The sequence below is a fragment of the Lasioglossum baleicum genome, chromosome 8 (assembly GCF_051020765.1).
Source record: "Lasioglossum baleicum chromosome 8, iyLasBale1, whole genome shotgun sequence".
NCBI classification, from domain to species: Eukaryota; Metazoa; Arthropoda; class Insecta; order Hymenoptera; family Halictidae; genus Lasioglossum; species Lasioglossum baleicum.
Window position 1 is genome coordinate 14,785,151 of NC_134936.1, and position 16,498 is coordinate 14,801,648.

Below are 16,498 nucleotides of genomic sequence, written 5' to 3' on the forward strand. Positions count from 1 at the left end.
TCAGGTCACGCGTGCTTTTGTAATTCTAATCGTCGGAATTTCTAAACCGTTTCATTCCGACCGATTTTACTTGCCAAGTCGGGCGACGCGACTCTGATCTCGAATCGCGATTCGCGATTCGCGTCTGGCCTAAATCGAGTCGAAACGTAATACGACGTAAGAGGAACTCGAGGGACGTTCAAACATCTGAAAGACATCCCCCTTTGCGCAACGTTTCTCCATCGAAAAGAGAAGCGTAGTTACCTATCGTGCCCGTTGATATGCGAATATTATAATCGGCGAATATGCATGCGAACTTATCGCTTCGAACGATGGACATTGTGCTGTCTGTTAAAATTCCGGACGCAGAGACCGGCCGGCCACTCGGTTCCCCATCGTTGTTTCTATTGTTTTGAAACCGTGCTCTCCCCGCAAGTGTTTCAACCGCGAACAGCTTCATTGCATAATCCGAATTGATACGCTCGACACCGAGTCGGATAACGACACAACTTTATCCGATATCACTGCGGTTTAAAAAAACCAGCTGACGAACTAATACAGACTGCTAATACAGACGAACTAATACAGATTGCTCTCTGTGATCCGTCAACAACCATTTGAAGAGCTACTCGAAAGACAATCCGGCTTCGAACGATCACGGTGTCGAAACCAAGTTACCCCCAATCTCTCTTAACAATGCAATGCAATTATTCCATAATGTTTAAAACCTATGATTCATAGCTGAAGATTTCCCAAGAAATTCTTGAAGAGCAGCAACCGTTTCAATCGAGTTGGCCCGAAGAACACCCGTTGTGTAAAACAAGATTTCCAAGTTGCCTTTTAGGCAAATGTGTAAAACGAATGTACAGATACCAAGAACAAATTCGTGTGGACATTTTCGTTGTTGCCATCAACGCGAACTCGAGCCTTGAACTCGCAGACACTTTATCGCATCAGTCATTCCCCGAGTCATGCTTCCGCGAAGACACCTCGCGTGCATTAACCGCTCATAGCATTAGCAAATTCAATCGGCAGGCATAATTAATCATCTGCGACGAGTCAACAGCAAGTACTTATCGCACAAAAATCTCAAAATCACCCAGATTTTTAACACATTCTTTTCCCTGGTGAATTGTTAAAGTGTGAAAGTGTTAATCCTTTGAGGAGGGGTGTCGTCACGCGAGCGAGATCAATTCCAAGAGTTTCGAACAAATAATTTAATCGTCACGGTAATAAAAGATTAGTATATATATATTTCAATGTTTTCACACAGAACCGAAGACTTTGATATAATAATCAACATCCCGAGGAAAATCTGAGGAAGATCTTTATCGCCTGCACTTGGAGATGTTGGGGAGTGGCTTGTTCTTGCAATTCTTCAGCCAGCCGTTCCAGGCCTTGAATCCCTCCCTCTCCATGATGGTTTTGGCGCAGACTATATCGTCCTGGATGTCATCGTCGGCGAAGCTCTCGCAGCGTTTGTTGCAGATGCCTCCTGCGTGTCCTCTGGAGCACCATTTCGCGCTGTTGATTTGGAAGACGCCGAAGCTGAAGCTGGAAGCTGTCTTCGGGCCAGTGATCAGTCTGGTGTTCATGCCGCTCTCGCTCTGCATCAGGCAGACCCAGGTGCTAACGAAGGTCCTGGAGATGCCAGCTCTTTGCAGCTCGTGCGTCGCTTCGCAATCCGTCAGGATCCTACCATGCACCTCTCCGAGAAACGACAGTGCTGCCATTGCAGTCGTGATCAGCCAAAACGTCTTCATTTTCTCTCGGACGGTTCTTCGTTGTCGATTGACACGGCGAGGCTTCGCGTCTTACTGTTGCGGCACACAATCGCGACGTGTGTTCACGATTATACATATGTGACGTTTTTCTTTGCCTCCTGGCGTCGTCGCACTGCACGCCGCGCGATAACCTCGAGTGGCTAATTATTATCGTTCTGCTTGGAGGAAGCACTGCCGCTTCGATATGGTCCCTCTTTTTCGACTGCAGCTTTCTGTAAGATCTTTCGAAGGTCGATCTTATCGCCGGACATCGTTCTCGGGATACTAGAAACAACGATTATCTCAAGAGCAGCGGTATCTCTCGAAAAATGATAATGATCTGTTGAAGAACGTGGGAGTGATTTTAGATGTTGCCTGTGGCTTGGGGCCGCTGCGGATCTTGAATTTTCGAGGGAGGAGAATTTGTATTGTTAATCGTTGATGCCTTAACTATGTTTTGCGATTGTTGAACTTACCTTGTCAGCTATGGTGTAGGAGGATGAGGAGTAACAAACGTCCTTGAATGAAATCGCGCCGATGGAGGATTTCTTTTGGCCGAGAAAACGTCCTACCAGATAGAATCAGATCAAATATAAATACTAATTTCCCAGCAGTAAAAAAACACCCTCCGCATCTCGAAAGAGAATTTAGCAGAACTCAATAAAATTTAGAGGATCATTCTGGTAAAAATAGGATATATTTTTATGTAAAAACATACGAAAATAGAAACTCATACATATGAATGCCATGGCTAAGAGAATCGTTTGCATAGAAATTCACAGTAACCGGGTGTAAAATCGCACCATCATCGTCGTGATCATCACCATCATCCGTGCTCGAGATCGCATTCCTATCGGAAACAGTTGGAAATATTAGGCAGGGGTTTGTTCTTGCATTTCTTCAGCCATCCGTTCCACGCTTTGAATCCCTCGCGAGCGTAGATCATCTTAGCGCAGGTGATATCGTCTTGGATATCATCGTTCGCAAAATCCTCGCAGCGTTTGTTGCAGATGCCTCCGGTGTGTCCTCTGGAGCACCATTTAGCGCTGTTGATCTGGAAGACTCCGTAACTATAGCTGGAGGCTGTGTATGGTCCGGTAACAAGCTGGGTGTTCAATCCGCTCTCGTTCTCCATCAGACAGATCCAGTTGCTGATCAGACTCCTCGAAATTCCGGCTCTTTGCAGTTCCCTGACAGCATCGCACTCTTCCAGGATTTTACCCTCGATCGGAGCTGTCGTTAAAAGGACCGTCAGCCCTAGCAGGACCAATAGAGGTCTCATTTTGTTCCTCTGCTAGATCTGTCACGCCAAAAATGAGAGACGCGAACGATTATCGAACAGAACACGCGTTCGCGTCGAATAGTTGCGAAATACGAGTTGTGACTTGCTTGGTCGGAGTCCGACACGATTGTGGCGAACGATATGCACCGACCTTGAGCTTGAGCGATAAATTATGACTTCCTACGAGTCGTAGTTGGTCACGGGTCTGACCATTCACGCCTCTCACGTTCCTTCGTTTGCTTCAATCGGAGCTTTGAACGTGCTGCGACGCGTTCAATAGAAAAGAAGCAAAGAGAAGCACGATGCTCTTCCCTTCAATGCCGATTGCAGCTAATCTCGGATCTACTCTCTTCGTGTCGGGGATTTTCCGAAAAGGAAAGAAAGAGGATCGACGTCGAGGAAAGATTCGCTGGAATATCGGTTAATTGCGATCATCGATTAATTGGCGAGTTTCGACACGATCCTTAAAGGGACCTTGAGCCAGGACCGTATAAGCTGAAGACACTTTCTACTGAGAGAAATATGGCGAACACTCGCACAGGTGGATTTATGAAGTGTGCCCATAAGAGTGTTCTGTTTAATACATGCTAATAGTGTTTGCTGGAAAACGGCCTGCTGGGACTGTTTTCGGCGAAAGAACAGCGAGGAAGATGGCGGCTCGAATCGGTTGATGAGCATTAGAGGACGCGTTTGTACCGAGACGCAGCAATTGACGCAACGCGATTATTCAATAGAGAAATTTTATTTGGAATTCGATGAAATGTCGAAGCATCTCGGCGAGCGAGAATTGCATAAACGATTATGCAAGTGGATGGTGCTCGAGCGCCGGATTTTCACAACTGGTCGCGTGTAGGTACAAATAGGTACGATAAAATAGGCAGTACATAAAATTCACAAATAAAAGTCTATACAAGGCACGATAATATCACATGTACTTACACAACTGATTCAGCGGAACGTTCTTAGAACGTATTGGCATCTCGAATCGTCTTGTTCGTGATTCTCTCGCGCAGAAACTTTTTTTTACCATTATGTTTTCCCTGGCAAAATCGGAAATACCGCGAGAGAGATGAACACGCGCGCGACTATAGTAATCGATAAAAATTAATAATGCACTTTTCATCGCGTGCACGAAGTGCACTATTCCTCGTGCGAATAATGCCGAAATCATTAACACACGGAAGATCAACGAAATCTTGTACGCTAACAGTCGCAGATTCGTAGCTTACAATTTTACAGTAACATAGTTTGCGGTCTGTTTGACCGGTACAGCTGGTTTCCATTACGAGCGTGATCACGTTCTTAAACTTCTACAGCAATGGCTTTGGTGAATTCATGTCACTCTTAAATATCCGGTACTCGAAGTACCACAATCACACTGTGTATGTACAAATGTTCCAAGTCTTCAAAAATGTTTATGCACTCGGAAATCGCAATTCCTTCCTTATCGACGGGAGTAACGACGGCCACTGTCAGCCATTTCCTCAACCGGCAGAATTCGTCAAATTCGCTCTTTTCGCTTTGGCGAATCGCAGGATGCCAGGATTCTGGTAGATCATTTTAGCTAGGGTCTCCATCCCTGCGTAAGTGTCAGCCTTGGTGCCCAAGCACATTAACAATTGCACGTCCGAAAGGTCCTTGCTGCATTCCACGTCGTGATACACGTGAACAAGTCCCCTGTCGGCAGCCCTGAAGATCTTGATGCTAGACTTCACGGTTTTCTCGAAGAAGTCCACGTCCTCCTTGCCCCAACCTCGAATGGACAGATCAAAGCCACCTACAGCTCGATAGTCCTGTTTGTACAGCGAGACTATACCAAAACCGAACTGCCTCCAGTAACCGAAAGTCTCGTCGATAGCAAACGCGTCTCGTCCCTGTCCACCTACGATTTTCGGATCGTACTGACTAAACACCACGGGGAAATAGATCTGTTTGCCTAAAAGAGTGTTCGTCTTTATCCTATACAGCGCGGGCTCGGTGAAAACGATATCTACATCAACGAAGAACATCAGATCGTCGTTATTCAACTTCGACGTTGCTAAATCGAGCGCTCTCGCCCTGGAAAACGATCCTGAAGCAGGCAGAATATCGATCCTTGTGCTCCTATACTTGTACTTGAGTTGCTCGATCATGTCTATCGTTTTATTGAAGGAGTTTTCGGTTTTGTGTTGATAGAGGACGACCAGCAGAGCTGTCCTCTGGTCGCTGGTCAAGCAGACGTCTTCGTAATTTTGTAGAAACCTTTGGAACACCTCGTACCTGCCGGCCAAGGGAAGAACGAAGTGGATCGGCTTGCTCCTGACCGGATCTTCCTCCTCGGAGTTGAAATTCAGGTTCAGGAAACCACCGCGGAATATGCTCTGCAGCGGCTTGTCGTTTTCTCGATGTCTCTTAGTCTCATCCACCTCCTCCCCGTCTACTGTTTCCCGTATTTCCAGTCCTGGAAGCGGAAAAAGAGAAATGAGAGTGTGTTATCGGTCGTTTCACAACGATTCGGAAACGATTTCTGCGAAGCAACAATTTCAGAGATTCAGGAAGTATGGTTTTGGTGTGAAATGGTACCGGTGAAGTGCTGGTGGAGGTAGACGTGTCTCCTGACTGGCAGCGTGACCTTTCGACCCCGGTACTTCCGGTACACCAGTAGAAGATCCAGTATCGTGTCAGCGCCATAAGAATCCACCCGTCTGTACCCGTATAGGGCCGACCTTTCCTCGACGACGCGGCCACGCTGCCGCGAGCACGCGTTTATGGAGGCCATTACTTCGCGCGTGATGTCCTCCAGACCCTCCTTTATGTCGCTGTGGATCCTCCTACGGGGATTCGAATCCGCTAAACTGTATTCCGACCGGGAGAGAAAATCCCAGGGAATTACGTCGCGGCTGGTCGACGGCTTGAACGATCGCAGGCCTGTCGGAACACCTGCGGCAATGCATTCTAATTATTTCCAGTGTCGATTTCGTCTTTAACACTACGTTTACGGAGCTTTAGAAATAACTATTTCACTTTATTTTATAAACATAACAAGAATGTGTCTACCCAAATTTTTAACCATTTTCCCAATAATGTATACCCCAAGAAACTAATTTGGTGAATAATTCCTCGGGGAAGGAATCTTTACGATCTTAATAATCGTAGATTAAGAATATTAGAAGCCGTCATTTTGGTAGGTCCCGTAAACCGAGTGTTAATATCGCGTCGCACTGGCTATAATACGCTAAGCACGCCAGTCAATTTGAAGACGATTCTATTGGACCAGCGAAACGATTTCTATTTGCCACGATAAAAGTTTGAATTCTCGACGATTTTTCTGAAGGGTGCCGGATCGCATTAGAAAATGTAGAGAACCGTGAAAGGATATAATATTCGACCGTTTCGCGACGGATATAACGCGGTGAACCACTTTATCCACTGATCGCGCTATTACATGTCAAGAGCGATCACGGTGTTAACTGCAGAAAATGGAAATGAGTCGAATCACGATCGAAATTCCGATCGTAACCGTTGATGGGCTGAAACGAATCGTCTCGTGTATGCGCGTCGTTTCAGCGCCGCTTAGTCGGTCCAGCTCGATCAATTCGCACGAGTTAATCATTTTAAGTGGCTCTATTAATAACGCACATCCACGGAAACGCGATTGTTCTTGAAACCGACGACGATGTCCCAGTGACATCCCACCGCAGACGTCTGCGTTATTTGACAGCGATTCGCAAGGACGAGATTAACCTGCTTTCTATCGATTCCGCTAATTCTTTTTTTTCCTGCTGGATAAAAGAGCGTATTAATTGCCAGCTATGCGAACAATTTTATGTAATTGGCTCACTCAATCTACAGAATTTGCTCAATCTACTGGCACCAATCGGCAGAACCGTTTCATTTTTTTCTTCAGTCTCTCTAGTATATTCTTAATAATCTCATTCAGTTGAAAGTAATCGCCTAAATGCGTAAAATCCACACAGTCTAATATAATTCCTGTGAATAGTGTCTTGCAAGTAGATTTCGAAAGAATAATTGTTAGAATGATTCTGCAGAACCAATTGACAATTACCCAATATTTCCGTATCCCCGGGGTACTCCATCGAATGAGGATCAACCGGAAACAGCGGCACGCTGTCAGCTATTTCAAAGCTTTTCAAGTTCTCGGTAGCCATGCCCAGCTGCTTCGCCATGGTGTAAATGTCTTTGTGGAGATTCAGCCTTTCCTGTTGCAAGTCCTGTATACGAAGAGCCTGCAATGGAAATATCACCTATTGCGCCACACCGATAGAAGTTGATTGCAGGTAATATTACGTCAAGTGGTTACCTACCCTCATGTAATTGTGCAGACGGTACATATGCGGCGGGCTTTTGACAGGATGCAAAGTAATAGCACGATGTACTTCTTTTTTCTTTAGGTTTCCGGTGAACGCCCGTGCCCCGCTGCTGTTGTGATAGAGAATGGACTGCATCTGCAACAGTGAAAGCATCCGATGCATGCTCGTATCGCCGGCATGCAATTAAGACTAAGAAGACGGACATTAATGACCATTAGATTGCGACATCCTCATCGAATCCGTTCCCCTGCGCGTATTTAATTAAAATGCAGTCTGATTCATATTCTTTATTAGGCTTCCAATTGCAGAAACGTTTCCCACCGTCGAATTAATTCGTTACGAACGAGTACAGCGAAATATTTATAGTTCTATCGAAAGCTTCCTCTATCTGTTATGTGCCTTCTCATTTCTCAATAATGCAAAGATGGGCGTTTACAAGGCGTAATTTGTAAACGTAGCTATTTTCATAAAGCTGCGACAGCTACGCGTTGCCGCTCGTAAACGCCTCGTAAACGTAAATATAGGATTTTTGAGGGCGATATTAGATTGATCTTTTATCTAGCGCTTTTGACTACTGAAAACCCCATCTTTGCATTATTGAGAAATTAGAAGGCGTATCCCGCATCCTTGCAATCCTGAAAACGAGTCTACCCCCTTTAAGCCTTAAACAGTTAGAAGCGCAGGTTGGTGCGACGTGACAGATTTAAATACGCGGGCTACACATCTGCATGGTATACGGGGTACGTTATCATCGAGTTAACCCGGAAGGTACAATGCACAGATGAGGATGTTAGTCGTTAAGTACAAGCGAATAGTACCCTGCTAACCCAATGACCAGGTCGAGTGATTCTTCTCCATCTTGACACTCGGCGTTCCGTGGTAGAACGGTTAGGCAGCAGCAATTTGCAGCACGAAGTGCATGAATCTACGTATAGACCTCCTTGGAATAATTTAATCGAACTGCACGCCGGTGTGCGCTCAATGTTGCGCGACGGTGCACGCTCGCTATTATGTCACATTGCCGGCGACGCGACGCGACGGCGTGGCCCGAAACACGATCCAATCAAAAGGATTGTTGTGGATTGAGGAAATCCTAATAAAACCGGGCCAGAACGATAAAAAAAAACGGAGAAAAAAAGTTGAGCCACGAATAGGCGAATCGTAGCCAAGGATTTCGTAGATAATGAGGAAAAGAGAGCGCGTCGATCGAACGTGAACGCCAAAAGTGAATGTGGTTGCACTTCGGTTGCACCGAAGTGTCTTGCACCGCGTGCATCCTATTGAAACGGCACCCGTTTGAAAGGTAAAACGCACGGCGGAGGATGTCACTCGTTAGATACGAACAAATCGTACCCTGCTAACCTACTGCCACTCCATTCATTCCCGTCTTGACACTCGACGTAAGGTCGAAACACTTAATAGCTACCGGTGCGACGCTCAACGTGGAACGCAACATAGAAATTATTGTAGTATTGTAGTGTTTGCTCGCGATTTTTCGCATACTTCCCGTGTATCGTCTGATCGTTCAACGTATCAGCTTTTACGATTCCCTTATCGGCTTGCGACATCGTGAATGCGTTCTACCGTGATCTAACCGCATGATGTTCACGAGATCGAGACGATCCGGTACGGAACACACGGACGAGCACCGCACGTTTTCGATTACAGACAGAGTAAATCGCAAAAAGAAACCGCCGCGCCGCGCCGCGCCGAGGGAAATGCTCGCATGGGATACGAGCAAGCGAGATGCAACGCTCCTGGAACGATTGTGTGTAACTGGAGAACACCACACCCACTTGGTCTCACGGCTTGATTAACACCCGTTCTGTCGGGGCCGGTGTTTCACCAAGATGCGTCTACGCGTTCCTGATAGCAATAATTATCGGACGTACGCGGGCAGGAAGTTCATACTTTAACCTTAACTCCGGTTCTGTTTGCGCCAATTGCCGTCTGTCAAGGCTCGCCTGGGTGTACCGCTCGCGAAATTTTCATAGTTCCACGCGACATTCCTTTATAGCGTCAGGTACGCTTTAGACAAATTCCTTGAAAAATCATAACGATCCTTGACAGAACAATTTTCCGGTCACTTTCCGTTCTAGCGGCTCGAACATGTCCCAGATTATTCGAATTAATAGTTCCACGAACCATGCACGGATTAGACTACAACACGGTGCTGCGAAAGGCATCTCTAGGTGCGGTTTAACAGGATCCCAGCTGTTTAATCGTGGAAATATCAAACAGCTTCAGCAGAAAGTTCAGGATGAGTCAGCAAACCACAGGAGCGTGTGGCGTGTTAATTAGCCAAACGGTTTTCGACTGACAATGAGCGTCTATTCATACGCGAGGCGTTAAACTCGAAAACATCCTCAGGAAAAAAATGAGCAAAACGATAGTAAGGAACGAAGATTGCTTATTTGTACGCGATGTATATGTAGTAGGATTCCTCGACGAGTCACCGTTACCCGGAACGGAGATTCCTCCGATGCATCGCTCATCAGGTAACTAGTACGTGTAGAAAGCGGTAACGCGTACGTGTTGCGTTCTGTGGGATAGCCCGGCGTTCTAATGAACCGTGAGCTTGTGTCGATCAACAAATTACACGTGCTGTGTAACTTACGCGACTGTGTGTGCACATGAAACGAAGAGAGACGAGAGAGAGAGAGAAAGAGAAAAACGGATGGGGAGAGAACGAGACGGTAAAGGAGGACGAGCGAAAATAGATTTAATGTTATGTGAACGGCAGCGGGACACGCGAAGCAGCTGGACAATGTAGGGACACGTCCGTGGAAAGAATAGATCTACGAAATAAGTTTGACGAGAGCGAATCTGAAAGAGTTTACTTCGGTACTCTCGTCTAATTTCCTCTCGTGTATTCTCATTCCCCTCTCATTCGTTTCTTTTTTAGTATTGATATCGAAAGCCTCATTCTTCGTGAACATTCCAAAGAAAATTTCATTAAAATATTTGAATAAGTATGGAAGTTGCAGAACTGAATGTAACCGAGTGCACCATCGAGCGAAGAATTCGAGATACGGTACTAGCACCACACCTGGATACACTATGTAAATACATATGAATACGAACTCATAAAAGGAAAGAAGAAACAAAGACGACAAAGATCACGTTGCAGCAAGAGTCCTGTATGGGCCAATAATTGTTTCACAGTCTTTTGCAGATGTTTTAAGTCATACATTTGTGCAAATCATACTGTAAAGTTGTTTATCTTGAATCTACACGTTTAAGCACAGCGTGCCATTGTGTTTAGCTACCTAAAAGCGACCATTAATTTTACCTATCCAAAGAATCGTGTAAAAATCGTTTAGAGATCCTCCGAGTCATATCCTGCGTACAGTAAAACATGACTTTGAAGTCTGTATATCTTGGAAAAACTACACTGTTAAACACAACGTGCCATTGTGTTTAGCAGTAACCATTGATCTCCCGCGCCTCCTGAACCCAGCAAAGCTAACATGCACTAATTGATAAGAGGGTGTTACCTCGTAGCTCCAGGTGCAAGGTATGCCAGCGTACTTCTGCACGCACCTCCCCAGCTCGACATCCTCGTGCGTGGTGTACAGATGTCTCAGGCAGTATTTGATGTGCGGCACAATCCTCCTCAAGGTCTCCCTGGAGAGAATAACGCCAGGCCCACCCATACAGAAATTCTCATCGTACTCCAAGGACAATAAACCGAATTCCTCCGAGTTCCCTCTGCCAGCTTGACCAATGTACATGGCTCTCCTCGAGTTGACGGATCGCAAAAGTTCCTCCAGACGATCTGTCCTCACGTAAACATCGTCGTCGGCCCTGAGGAACCACTCGAAACGATCGCCGAAATTGTTCCACATGTACTGGAGCATCATGAACGACTTCTTCTGGGGCGGATAGGTGTCGTCGACTCGCGGCAGGGCCACCAAAGGCAAATCAGGACAGTTCTCCGGAACCGTGGAGCTCTCCGACGAGAAAAAGGCGATTTTACCTGGAAGATCCTTACCCCACGTCTCGTACACGGCCTTGGCTCTCGTGTCGAGGTACTTGCTAGCTGTCATCACGCCCACGAATACCAGGCTCGACGATGAACTGTTTATCTGCTCCTCGTCCGTCAGCCTAAGAATGTTTCCCGTCGATGATGGCCTCGCGACGATACGTGGCCCAGCCATCGAAGATACGTAAACGTTGATCCGTTGCTGATGGCTGGACGACAGGATCCGGAAACTTTGGATCAGGAAACCTAGGAGAAGGCCCACTATCAGGCCCAGAACGGCGCTGGCCAATCCACGTCGTTTACGCATCACTGGGTGATACGTCACCTCCTCCATTGGTACTCTTCCGGGGTCCCTGGACCACCGGCTGGGTTCATCGCCATCTTTCTAACGATCGCCGCCGTCGTCTTTAACGATTCTATTGTGCTAATTCGCGAAATTCCCGGGAATTCGACCGGGCCCATTGCTCCCTCTGGAAATGAGCGCGGGCTCCGATTAGACCTGCAGACCAGAAACGTCGTGCTTTAATTATATTATTTCTCACTGGACGAAAAGGTGTTGGTACGAGAAGTTTTGTACCGGTCCAAAAATTAGGGAAATTATTCTCGTTTTATAACTATAGGTTTATTAGAATCAAATTGCTGAAGGTCTTCTAAACGCAACCATAAAAATGCTTGAACTGTTCCCGGCTAATATAATAGTACATCCATTGTGCAGATACCATAATGTCTTCTACTATACGTGGATCATAAAATATTCTCAATAAGCCATTGTGGTGCCACGGCTGGTGGCAAGCGAAAAGGCTCAGGAAAGTCGACTATTATTTTAAAGAGTTTCTTGGCTCGACAGAGAAGGTACACCGTCTTGACCGAGTTGGGTCCCCAAAGCGACGACTCCACTCAAGCCTCCACTGGACCTTGATCCAAGGTTGTTTGCCGTTTAAAATACAAACTTTGATTGTGTGTTTTTCGTCGTTCCTCGGCAAGACTACAAAGAGGATCGTTGTTTGTCCAGTCATTTGCGAGGGAGTTGACTGAATCGGACGAGTCCCGGTTGCGTTTTATCAGCGACAGATTTATATTTGCTTATGACGTAAAACAGGAATATTGATCGTGGCTAGAACTTACATCGAATCCTATCGGTAGTCCCGGCGACTGCATTCTGCGGAGCTTACTGGGAAACTGTCCGCGTATTTTCGAACAGCTGGCGTGTCTATCGTACATCTTAATCTGAAAGGAACACAGATAGTGTTTGATAATGAAGTAAGCTGACCGACGACAAAAATTATTACGATCAATATGTGTGAGTGGCTCCAGGAAAGGCTTAAGGTCGCACACGTGCTAAAAACTGAAAGTACGTCACCGATTAACATTCGGCGTGGATTTGTTCTTCGTCGACTCGTCGAACGTTTATTTCGCAATCGATAAATTGACGCGTCACGATTTGAATTCAACAGACGCATCCTCAGTGATGCGTATTGTTCAATTATCGATCGCGATGATCGAAATGTTCGCCATGTCGTACAATAAAACTGATTCAATTCAGGCTATTTAACAGCGTATCCACGTGGTTGTCATGCTTATTGACTCGACGTGCTTTTTATTTTCCATGCGGTTGATAATTAGACTGCCGATCTTTGTGCGAAATAATAATGTTCTGCACCGATTACAAAGAAATGAAATATCTATTAGTAGCATTAAATTCCTTTTATCTCTCGACTGTTTTATATGATATTTCACCTAATCATTTACACCAGTAATACTTCAAATCCGCAGTCTATCGATAACACGCACAAAGCCGCCTCAGAAAGTCTCAGGTTCGAAAGGCACAATGCTGTTTGTATGTACGTACATATGTACAATATTCGTAAGCAACAACCCAACACGCCGTTATAAGACGTTCTCGGTGAATTAAGCGTGCGGTTACTGTTACCTTCGCAAATTAGACGGAGGAATGCGTATAGTACACGTGCTGCTAACCAGGGGCATTACCCAATTGTTCCAAACTGTGTGCTGAGGCGCGCACAATGAACAATATTCTGTACCTTTCCTTCCAGATGCATTTATGCATCGTTCACACTAAATTACCGCTTTACACCTCTACGAGTTATTCTATAATTATATTATTAAATTTATAAAGACCCGTTCGTGGGAAGCGATTGAATATTGTTCAAGCTCGTATTGCGATCAAAAGATCGCAAAAGATCGCTCCGTTCTTGCTTTTACAATACATTCCAATATTGGAGCACATATTGTTGTAAAAATTCTTCAACATCTAAATTCACAAATACTTCCGTGGGAAATGAATGAACATATTAAATTACAAGAAAAAAAAACGGTAAAATATAAAGTACTGTTTAGTCTTCGATATTAGAAACTAAGCTCACCTTCGAAAAACAAATACAGGCAGCTAGAATGCAGCTGCTTACCGAATATTTTTCTGTGGGTCCTAGCTCGAGGCGATGTTTCATTAAGATTCCGCGCGTACTAATTCCTCGGCGACGCGACGTAATTAATTGAAGTGTACTCGCAAGCTCTCGAACGATACTTCGAATACTCGACGGTCGTTATCTCGTCCATTAGAGGAGCTACTTAAATTTTTTCCTCGTTCAAAGTTCTAACCGGGGAAACTCTTCTAGGAATTTTAGTGGAAGTCTCGTGGATGGTATCTGGCCGACAATAATGCAAGAAAAGGACTGTTCCCGAGTCCGAGGGATGTTCGGAGTCCTTTTGGGGCCGGTTGGCCGAATATTTATTCCCTAAATCGGCGTAGACAAAGGGACGGAATTGTCCCTTGGCGAAACCGGTTCTCTGCCGGCTGATGTACATATCCGAATGCGGGCAGTCATCGAATCTCGGGGCTGGCATAATTTATACAATCGCCGATTAAAAGAAACGATGCGCACAGATTTCAAGAATAAACTCAGACGCACCGGTAAAAGTTAATTGCAATAATTAGAAGGTTAACGCTCTCGTTAACTGTAAATTAATGATCGCGGCCGATTGTAAGACCTCTGATGGTCATCCATGATTGTTTCTAGCCGCAACACATACGCGCGTTTCCGTTCTCACAATCGCGGCAGGATTACGCGCTACAGAAAGAACCGGAGATTCCGTTAATACGATTTATCGTGGCCTCGAAGGAACGAAAGCATGTCGAAAGGCAATCCGTAAATATAGTGTTTCTTCGCGTCCACAATCTTATCGGTGCGGTAGAAAAGATTAGTCGGAAATATTATAGTATGTCGCGGAGAAGATAAATCACAGAAAAATACGAAACTACGCTCTCCTGGAAGTTCGATTTCGCTTGATGAAAATTGCAATACTATCGACCACATATATCCTTTGCAAAACTTTGTTCCGATACCGTTACAGACGCGTTCCGTGAATCGCTGTCGCTATCGGCGACCGGTGTCGTTGACGACAATCGCAATTACACGGCTCGAATCCACGAAATCTCTGTTGTTGATCCCGTTAAAGGATAGGATACGGAGTGACGCGCCACGGACGAGGACGTGGACGAAAGACGGGAGAACCGGTTTCAGCCGAAAGTCAGTTCCAGATCGCTAGTTCCCGCATTCACCGTCTAGTTCATTACTGTGAAGAAGACGGGAACGAGCTGGCGACAATGAGTCGCGATCCGAGTTCGTCGACTCATTGAACTCTATCGAAAATTCTGTTCACGCTCTGAACAACCTCTACAAATGGCCCCACGCTTCCCACAGTTATCTGTAGAACCCTGAAGAGCATTACTTTGGAAGGAGCATGAAGCTATATCGACCCTTACAATACCCATTTTGAAATTCTACGAGGAAACTTAGCATCACACAAAATTTCTATCCAAATGAATCACCAACGGATGACACGAGCCAGTGACAATGAGCTTGACTCTATTCGAGTTCGTTGACTCATTGAACCTCTTCCAAAAATTCTCTTCGAACCAAGAACTTTGACAATGATCTAACACTTCCCAGAACCTCTCAGACTAGTCTAACAAGCTGGAAAGACTGTGAATGAATTTCGGACAAGAATAAAATGACTTCAACCCATAGGCTAGCCATTTTGAAAATTTCACGAAGGACCTTACCATAAAATTGAAACAAAAGAGGCAAACAGAACTGTCACACCTGCCGGAACTTTACAGAGTAAACCTTTATTGATTTGTAGGAAGAGTCTGAATTTAAGATTCTCCGAAGGGTCCTACATTCGAAAAATTTGAATGCAGGAAACGACTCGGAAGAAAGCCTCTCTTTCCTCTCGCAATAACAAGCAGGTTCTTCGGGACCCATTGTGGTTATCGACAGGCATTAGCGAGTCGGACTGACCTGACCGGCAGAGACCCGGCCATTAGGAGCTGTTACGAGGAACGAGGTCCCCGCTAATTGTTCCCACAGACAGATCTAGGCAGGATCATCGTGGCCAATGGCACGTTAACGGGGCAGATTTGTCGCGGTCGTGACTCGACTCGAAGACAAATCTTGTTGTTCAATCAACCGGTAGGAATCTCGAGTCATCGACAACTTCTGGCTTGAACACGGTCTTATAAGCAACTCACGGGTTTAGACAAGGATAACTAACCAACCTCGTCGTGCAACGACTTAAACAATGTTTCCTTTGTGTGTCCACTGTATTCCCAATTTGAGCACTTACTTGGAACATAACAAATTTCAGGATCCACTGGATCACGCGTTGTTCACTAGTGGAAACCTCGCTGAATCCACCCACGAGATTCCGATCCGAAGGTCACTGTTCGCACAAGAACGGTGTTCCACTAACGACTTCGAATACACCGGTTTAATTAGCGAACGGCCGAGGTAGGTATGAAAAGGTGATTCAGCGAGTTGCAGACTCCGAGATTGCTTTTCGGGATTCCACGTGGTCTATCCGGCGCCGAAAAAAGCCCCGGCTAGGCCCAGCTGAGTCCCCCGCGGCATCACAGGCCCATCAGTTTAGAGGATCGCAGGTCCAGTTTAGAGGATCGGACGAGAGAAACGTGTAGAGGCTCCAAGCTACAGAATGGCACCGACCGCGGACGTGTTGCGAGCAGGATGTCGGGACAGCGACTGAACGAGAAGAGACCGAGACCGAGCTGAGCCGGCAGTCAGGCCTGCTAGTAGTCAGGCAGCCGAGCAAGCAGTCAGCCAGGCAGCCTGTGATCGGCTCGCCTGATCGGTCTATACTA

The 16,498-nt window shown here is 45.9% G+C and overlaps 2 protein-coding genes across 4 annotated transcripts; both read right to left on the bottom strand.

The window, feature by feature from the left end:
* Positions 1–1,212: 1,212 nt before the first annotated feature.
* Positions 1,213–3,030, bottom strand: LOC143211149 (uncharacterized). Its single transcript, XM_076428610.1, is given in 3 exon segments — positions 1,213–1,784; positions 2,219–2,310; positions 2,598–3,030. Coding segments are annotated over 3 exon segments (1,059 nt in total). The 5' UTR covers positions 3,025–3,030; the 3' UTR covers positions 1,213–1,244.
* Positions 3,031–4,508: 1,478 nt separating this feature from the next.
* Positions 4,509–16,498, bottom strand: Chsy (Chondroitin sulfate synthase). Of its 3 annotated transcripts, XM_076428930.1 has the most exons (8): positions 15,967–16,498; positions 12,445–12,546; positions 11,645–11,818; positions 10,832–11,565; positions 7,329–7,469; positions 7,070–7,250; positions 5,587–5,943; positions 4,509–5,464 (listed from the first exon to the last, which is right to left on the bottom strand). In XM_076428930.1, the coding sequence occupies exons 4-8, from the start codon at positions 11,492–11,494 to the stop codon at positions 4,509–4,511; spliced, it is 2,298 nt and encodes a 765-aa protein (XP_076285045.1). In that variant the 5' UTR covers positions 11,495–11,565; positions 11,645–11,818; positions 12,445–12,546; positions 15,967–16,498. The 3 variants fall into 3 exon arrangements, with proteins under 3 accessions (XP_076285045.1, XP_076285043.1, XP_076285044.1); XM_076428928.1 differs by having other exon boundaries at positions 10,832–11,818; XM_076428929.1 differs by lacking the exon at positions 15,967–16,498 and adding an exon at positions 13,746–15,949 and having other exon boundaries at positions 10,832–11,818.

Coding starts and splice junctions, on each gene's coding strand:
- Chsy (XM_076428928.1), bottom strand. CDS start 11,653: ATGGAGGAGGTGACGTATCACCCAGTGATGCGTAAACGACGTGGATTG. Junction 7,470..10,831: donor CTTGCACCTGGAGCTACGAG/GTAACACCCTCT, acceptor TCACTGTTGCAG/ATGCAGTCCATTCTCTATCA. Junction 5,465..5,586: donor CCTCCACCAGCACTTCACCG/GTACCATTTCAC, acceptor TTCCGCTTCCAG/GACTGGAAATACGGGAAACA.